The sequence below is a fragment of the Manacus vitellinus genome, unplaced genomic scaffold (assembly GCF_001715985.3).
Source record: "Manacus vitellinus isolate BGI_N305 unplaced genomic scaffold, ASM171598v3 scaffold_4_pilon, whole genome shotgun sequence".
Taxonomy (NCBI): domain Eukaryota; kingdom Metazoa; phylum Chordata; class Aves; order Passeriformes; family Pipridae; genus Manacus; species Manacus vitellinus.
This window is the reverse complement of record NW_021940604.1, coordinates 16,183,097-16,191,387: the sequence shown is the minus strand read 5'-3', so window position 1 is coordinate 16,191,387 and position 8,291 is coordinate 16,183,097. Positions and strand designations below refer to the sequence as shown.

The window sequence follows — 8,291 nt, the reverse complement described above, 5'->3', positions numbered from 1 at the left end:
GGGTTCTTTAATCAGATACCTTTGGTTTAACTTTCAGAAGATATGTATGAACAGAAGATAAATATGTGAATAACTGGCCTGGATTATATATCTGTACCTGAATTTCCCTGTGGGGAAAGTGGAGAGAAAGACACTGACTGTCTTTCTAAAGTGTTGCTAAGATTTACTATCAAAAAAATGCAGGAATAACAGGAAGGAAAGATCATCAATGACAGCTGAGTAGACCGTTAGTTAGGAAATGGTATGATGATCCAGGCTGACATTTTTATTGCTTTGTAAACTCATTTATTACCCATGTTATTTGTTCTGAGAATCAAAACAAAATGGGAAAGGAGTTTGCAGCAACCAGATTTAAAGGCTGGTGCGAACATCATTTCTAGGAAAGCTGATACAGAAGGAGCAGAGAAGTTCCAGATTGTTGAGTTTCTGGGAAAGAGACCATCAGAAACATTCTGCAAGCAAACTCTGAGTGGCTGAATACATCAGTCTCTGGATATTCATTTTCATGTAGTATTGGACAACAAAGCTTTAACAGAGAAGGCCCCCCTTCTCAGTCAAATTACAGGCTGGACCCCTCCAAGCTGATGTGTCCCAAGCACTGGGATGAACTCTGGGAGAGCCTGGCAAAGGCTTGTCTCTGCCGAGGTGTAACAAGCCCCTTCACAGGGATTTGGAGATGCAGCTCCTTCTGTATCCAGAGTAGCACTGGAAAGATTTTTGTAAAATGTTTTGAAGTCTGACTGTGCCAGACCCTTGTGTCTGATGATTATGTTTGTTCAAGTTAGACCTCTGAGTTTGTAACAATGGAATTATCTATTTTTCAGAACAATTAACACAATGCTATTGTACAAGCTGGAGGTTGGAGGATTAATGTGGTTTTATCTACAATGCACTTTTAAAAGCTAATTAAGAATCATTCAGTTTGCTCTGTACTAAAGACTGAGAACATTTCACACTAGATGACTCTTGATCCTCTGAAGGAGCAGAAAGAGAGGGGGGAGAGAAAGAGGAATGGATGAAGAGAATTGTAGAAAGAATGAGCTGGCATGCAAATAAACAAATACATCATAGGGATGCAGTTAGTAGAAAGCAATAAAAAAAAAGTAATTCTGGTAACACTAGAGATAAAATTGTCTCTTGGACCAAAGGGCTAATCTAAACTATTAATCTGCAAATATAATCAGTATTTGAAATTACAAATTTTCCTTGTTAAAGGAAGAGAGATGGAAAGGAATAAAGAGAAGTGCTTCTCTAAGACCATTGTTTTAGAGATGTTTTTGTCACCTAGTGTTCACAGAGCATCTCCTCCTCCTCCTCTCTCTCTCTTGTGCCTGACATTCTGTATATGGGGAAAGCCGGTTAATGGGCCTCCTGTCAGAGATGGGTCTTCTGGGAGAAAGTATGCAAGCATGTGGAGCAGAGGTGGCACTTGGGTGCCAGAAGGACCCTGGAGCAGAAGGAGCTGCCTGCTGGTACAGGGAACGATGTGGGTGGTGGTGAGAAGGCAGCTTGCCCCGCAAACACCTGGGCTTCAGGGATTGTAGGTGTCAGGGGAAGCAAAATGAGGCACAGAATCAGAGATATACAGAGGCAATGCAGAATTTGAGAACCAGGGTGAAGACTTTATTTTCCATGCAGTGGTCTCTACCTAACCTTTTAAAGGTAAGAAAATTGAAAGCTGTTTCCTGCTTTTGGATGCTTATCTATGCTACTGCTGATTCAAGCACTTGGAGGTTCATTTTCTGTCTCTGTCCAAAGCATGTAAATACTATCAGACATTGAAGTACCTCATTTCAAAACTGGGCTGTACACTACTATTCTGTTGATCAAATATGGCAATTATTTCAGGTTTAAAACCTTTTAGGGATAACAATAGGTGCTGCCAACCAAAGCTAGAAAGTACACATGCATTCAGAGCAAGCTGAATGAGGAATAACAGTAACATGTGTACGTAGAATATATTATGGATTACCATCCTCTTGCACAAAGGCTAGTAAACTCTTCAAAATGCAGCAACCTACAGAGCTAATAAAAGGGATAGAAATGTGTGGATGTCTCAGTTTGTCTAATTTGTGTCTTTCTAGCGTTGGTAGGATGACTCACTGGATTTAGCAACTGCTTGTGAAGATGAACATATTAATAACTTTATGCTGTAGCTCTGCCATAAAATGTAATCTTTTACAATTCTGTATTCTCAAGTGAAATACAAGCTTAGAATCAGAACAAAATTAGAAAAGATATGTGAATTGTCAGCTTATTTTCTTTTAAAACCTGTGTTTATACATTTAAATATGCAACTTAACTTGGAAAAGAGTATTCCCTTTCTACCCCATCCCTTCTCCGGTGTGTACAACTCCCTACTATGAAAGACATGTTTAAATATAGGGCTACCAGGATAGTTGTCCAAGGTAATTTGTGTAGGTTTGTATTGTACCAAACATAAAATACCATTTTTCTTCCCATCCATAAACACTTGAATAAGAAAGCTTATGCAGACCATGTATGACTCAATGACAAAGAAACCAGCTGCTTATTGACATTTGCATATGTAATCCACAATGTTAGTAAACAATGAGATATAGATCCTTTTGGCTTTTGATAACATTCAACAGATTTGAATAATTAGAAAACAGATCAGAAGGTTTACCCTGAGGATGTAGTAAATACAGTCGAATCTTTCAGTCCTATTTTAAACTTTTCTCCATGTTTTTAGGCATTACTCTAATCTACAGGAAGGTTAATCTGAGTACTTGATGGTTTGTAGAGGGTTATATAGAAAAGTGAGTGACAAACCAGCAAGTAGAATCGGTGTTTCTAGGTATTCAGATGATGACCAAACCACTAAACTGAGCATTTTGTTTCTCTTTGATTTTAATGAGACAGTTTCACAGATTGTGTAACTTACTGTTGCATTTGTGCATTGAACATACTTGGAAATTTACTGAAATAATGGGAAAAAAATTACAAATTTTTTAATGTAGACTAGACCCAAATGTTGATTTCTAATCTTATGGAAAAATCTATCTTTTTAAGCATGACAGTCAATTATGTTTAGGACATTCACTAACACTAACTTTTAAAAAATTCTTTTCTGGGCATGAATAAAGCCTCAGAAAGATAACCATATATTTTCTACCACATTTAGTGGTTTGATATGTTAATGTTTCTATTTATTACTTGAGCTTAAAATGAGCTATATTTGTAAAATAATTCATGTAAAAAGCTATGCTGGCCATTGAATCTGTTCATGCCATGCACCCTTTGAAACTACTTAGGCCTTTGATTGATTTAATGTATAAGGAAAAGCAGTGTTTCTAATGTTTCTGTAAAAATCATAGAACTGAAAATTACATGTTTTATATATTTATATATATAATATGCATAAAATATGTATATATGTCATATGTAAAGCCACAATATAATAAAATAAATATAAACATATATATCTATATAAATATACTGTGATACATCTGTATCAATGTATCCATATCTCCCACTTGGATTCTTAAATGATAATGAATTACATACACCCTTATCTCAAAAGCAGAAAACTTGAAAGTTCTTACGCTAAATAGTCAGATATTAACTGCAGAAAAAGTCCAAGTTCAATTTCTTACCTGCTTTTTTAATTTCAGGGACAGCTGTCTTCTCATGAGTTTTCTCTTTTTTTCCTGTTTTTTCTAAGATTTAATTAAAGAAAGTAATTTGCTATGCTAGAACTCTGAATCATACACTCAAATATGTAGTCAGACAAGTCCTGGTGGGTACATGCTGAAAAAAGTGTGACTTATTTGGGAGTTTAGTTCAGATTATTCCCTTATAGCATTTGCAGCCAACTAGCCACAGATCAATCAGCTGAAAATGAAAATTAATCAGTATGCATCAACTATGGATGATTTGGACCCTTAAAAATTCATCAAAGGCTAGATGAAAATCATCAGCGCATGACTGTGGCGCCTTTTAGCTTAAGCTCCAGTAGCCATGAGATCATTAAAAAATAATTAATGACTTAAATATTTTTACATGCAACAAGACCTCAGTGGATTTCAGATGCTTCCTGGGAATGAATGATCAAAATATTATTTAGATGGATATCATGGCTTTGCAGTTTGGTCACTACAAGTTTCGATTCTGATTCTATAAAATAAATAAATAAATCTAACCCACTTTTGGAAAGTGGTGTACCAGGAATCGAATGATATCTTCCGTGAGTTTTCTGTATTGCATTATCACTATGTCCTACTATATACAGACTCTATTAAATTGTTTAAAAAGCCCATAAATGGCCGCAAAACAAGACATTTTGTTTGTCAGAAAATAAGTTTGGAAAATATTGGATGCTGAACACATCAAACATTAGATACTGAAGAAGTGGTAACATGCAAACAGTGACTAAGCAACTAAGAGGAGGACAGTACAGAGCCAGAAGCATAGGATTAACACATCAGAAAACAAAGATAAATGAGCCAGGAGTGTGAGTAAAAGCTGAATAAGGCCAGTGAGAAACATTTCCAACTCATACCTTTCATCTTTATTTCAGTCTTATTCCTTTTTTCATCAGTCTTCTTCTTTTCCTCTTTTCTCTCTAAAAAAGGAAATAGAAGTTCAGCTGACTATTTTTACATAGATACACACACACAGACATGTATGTTTTTATGCATGTATACATTTGGGATGGGATTCCTTCACTAATTGCAATACGTTCTAGATTTGATAAGCTGGTCACTTACTACCAGCAGCTCAGAAAGACAGTTTAATACTCTGAGAGTGAATGTGGTGCTAAGGATAGAACTGGAACAAGTATGTACACCAGATTATTACTTAACTAACTACTAATTCAGGAAGTTATGCCCATTAACATGGTGAAACTAAGAGATTATTGTGGTGACTCAATAGCCATGCACCTGTTCTGCTTCTTTTGTAAAGTCTAACCGAGTGGCAGCAAAACTTGAAAGTGGTACTTGGGAAAAAGTGTAGAATACCATGAAAAGCCTGCATATACAATACATCTTTATAACACCTTTTATGAATTGAATCTTTGAAACTATCATTACAGGACTTCAGCTATTCACAGAGAGTTGTTGTTAAAGTATCATTACAAAAGAACATGACTTATTCTTTTAAAAGCATCTGCCTCTATTTTGTCAATTAATTGAACAACAGTAGCAATAAGGGGAATATTTTTCTTTTTTTTACAACAAGCTACAACGATTTAATTACTAATTTCATTAATGTTTTTAATTAGAAAATTGAGAGTTCAGTAGAGGATATGAGGAAGCTGTAATTCTTACTTTTCCTTTGGGAAACGAATTCCTTTTTTGATGGGGAAGAATACAAGAGTAGCTAATCTAAGTGCTCTTTTAATTGCTCATCCATGAAAAGCCACATTTGTTACCATCAGGTTGTGCTTCATGGCTTTGGGTACTGATGTAGTTATACATAGAGAAACTAAAATTTTGTGATGTTTTACTGTTACGTATGTGGATAAGAAACCAAGTTTTACTATCTTACAAAAGAGAGAACCATAAGCCTTGAAGCAAGAGTCTTTTCTTTAATTAAAAAATATTTAAGGTATGGAAGTCTTTTCAGATCCAAGAGACAATATACTCCTATCCTTTGCATAAATTAACATGAAGACAAGGGAAATATAATAAAAAACAACTTACTTTTCACTTCTCTGGGTACCACAATAGACTTTTCTTCTGCATGGAAAATATATACAAATAAGGAAAAAAAATAATCAGTATAGCATCTTCCTAAACCAAAATAAATATATACACAAATTTGATTTTTGAAAAATTTAAAAATTGTTGGCTTTATAGAGTACATGAATTCCACAGTCTGTCCATGGTGGTTTCACAAATTTTTTATTTTGCCTATCGTGGAGGCAATGTATTTACCAATATGCAGGGTCTCCCCAAACCACACTTGTTCTGATTTTCTGACAATAGGATTTAATGTTAAGCATAATCTTGATGCATTACAGCCCTTTCTACTTTAAACAGATTTGTTCAAGACATTTCCCTAGTTGTTGTCTTCAGAAAATGAAACAGAAAATCCTTACATGCATTCTACAGAATGTTTGTCTTGGTGTTTTATGTGCTTAGTTCTTCAGGAGTGTGCTTTGTGATACTCAGGTTTCTTAGACATGTATAGAGCATTAGAGCTGTGTTCACCCTCCACAAACTTGCTTGGAGCTTCATTTTCTTGTATATTTGAATATTTTTGTTATTGGCTATCTCTAGGGTTCCAAGGAGTCTCTCTCCCTCTCTCTCTCTCTCTCTCTCTCTCTCTCTCTTTCTGACACACTGTTTGAGAAACTTGTGCTAGGAACTGTGGATGTCTCCTCAAAATGGAAGTCTCTCAGCTTCAGATTTCACCTAAGCTGTTCCACAGCTCCCCTTTCCTGTGCAACCTGACTTTCATTGTTTCATTTCCACATGTAATGTAGAGCTCTTCTAATTTCTAAAATGTGGTTTGTTTATTTATTTGCTTACTCTGCCTGAATTAACCCAAACTGTTAAACATACCAATTATGTCAGTTACTGTTAGAAAAGAGTTTCCTTCTGCCTTTCTTCCATTAGCCTTTACCCTAGTAACTGTAGGCTGAAGTGCTACCGGTACTTCCGTAATTTCCATTTTTTTTAATTAGATCGATTTTTTTGCTTTCTTACACTTCTGATGCTAGGTGATGCACAGGATCAATTTGTAAGCCCGGGTCTTTACAACAAACAAGATTCTTTTTAACCCAAGACCATTTCTGCTTTTGAATTTGTATAGTTTTGCATGCTTCTGGGGCCCAGAAAAGCCACATGAAATCTGCCTCGAGTTTCATAGCAAGGTTCAGAGCCATATGTGTCTTGAGAGCCATGAGCTGAGGCATGGAGCTTTGAGAAATGGAGCTTTGTATGGAAACTGTACAGGAAGTAGCGAGAATTTTTAGTGCAAATAACCTAAAGCAAAGACGACTACGTCCCTTCATTGCTAAGTCATTCTAACAATTAATCCCACTGACAAAATTTTCTTTCATCAAGCTCTCAAGCTGCATTATTCAGAATGTCCAGGCAGCCTAGAGACATCTGTATTCATTATGAAATTTCTGGAGGATGATTACATAGAAGTATTAAAGAAATGTGGCCCCTATTTCCAATTTGCACTGCCTAATTACAAGATGTATAATCTCGGTCAAGTTTGAGAAGAACAGTCACACAGGGCTTCCATTCACATCTCACCTGCATCTAGCTCCATTGCTGCCCCTCACAGATACTACTGACAGAAGTTTATGTAAATGACAGTGATGGACTTGGTAAATGGATATTATGGAGAGCTATTTCTGATTTAACAAAGTGATCCCATTTCTTGAATAAATTTTTTTCCTCCTAATTTGAGTAGCTCACATTTAAAATGTTGCTTATTAAGTGTATGTTTAGCACCAGCAAAACTTGTAATTTCTGAAGCAGTAAATGTAGTGGACTTTCTCTAGATATGTACACAGATAAATTAAGAGGCAGAGCAAATAATTAAATAGGAACTTAATGAGTCTTCTGCACTGTAAAACATGATCCCCATCTGTTAATTGAAAGGACTTACTTTTTTAGCTAAGAGCACTAACAGAGCTACAAATGACCATGGATCAACTGCATAAAGAAGGATCATAATATCCACAAACTGTGGGTTACACAAGGCAAGACAAGGTGCTTTCAATGATTCAACATTGACCACAATATAGAATTCAAGTGCAATTGACTACTGAAAAATCTATTGTTATTGCTCCTGTTTCTTGATAATGTAACTAATGATATTTTTTTTCACCATGTCCTAGTTAGAGCAGCCAGGACCAGTTCATCACTGTGTGGGTGTAACCCAAACTATGTATTCTACACTCTATGTCATTTCCCAGGAACTGTTAACAATAGACCATTTGCACCAGCTGCTTAGAGCACACCTGACTCCTCAGGCTATAAGAGGGGTGTTAAGAAGCCTGTGAGATAGGAGAATATTTCTATCCTCACGCCAATGACTCAGGTGTGATAACTCCCCTTTGGGGAGTCATTAGTACCTTCACACCCAGCCTGAGGGGTCATGTCTGCTAATGACCCATTAAGGATTCCAAAAATATCTCATGACTCACAATCACCCATTGTGGAACTCCCTACCCTGGGGGAGGTACTGGGCATTCCCACTGGAGCCTGAGTATATATAATCTTGGGGTCTTGGAACTTCTGGGCCCCACTTGTTGGATCCAGAGGAGGACCAGAACCTTGACCAGACTGCAACCAGCACTCTCATCA

General features: G+C 36.3%; 1 protein-coding gene and 1 long non-coding RNA gene across 3 annotated transcripts in view; both read right to left on the bottom strand.

Moving 5' to 3' along the window:
• LOC108640670 overlaps window positions 1-3,658 on the bottom strand; it is a 49,710-nt gene extending 46,052 nt beyond the window's left edge. The window contains exon 1 of one of the 2 annotated variants that reach the window (XR_001921362.2): window positions 3,618-3,658. This is a non-coding gene — a long non-coding RNA (uncharacterized LOC108640670). The remainder of the gene's footprint in view (window positions 1-3,617) is intronic. The other variant, XR_001921361.2, reaches the window with a different exon arrangement.
• A 778-nt stretch (window positions 3,659-4,436) lies between these two features.
• The window catches only part of TRDN (triadin), a 110,589-nt gene continuing 106,734 nt past the window's right edge, over window positions 4,437-8,291 (bottom strand). The window contains exons 14-15 of the mRNA XM_018077757.1: window positions 5,667-5,702; window positions 4,437-4,585 (exon numbers count right to left, since the gene is read on the bottom strand). Coding sequence (XP_017933246.1) covers window positions 4,437-4,585; window positions 5,667-5,702 — 185 coding nt within the window. The remainder of the gene's footprint in view (window positions 4,586-5,666; window positions 5,703-8,291) is intronic.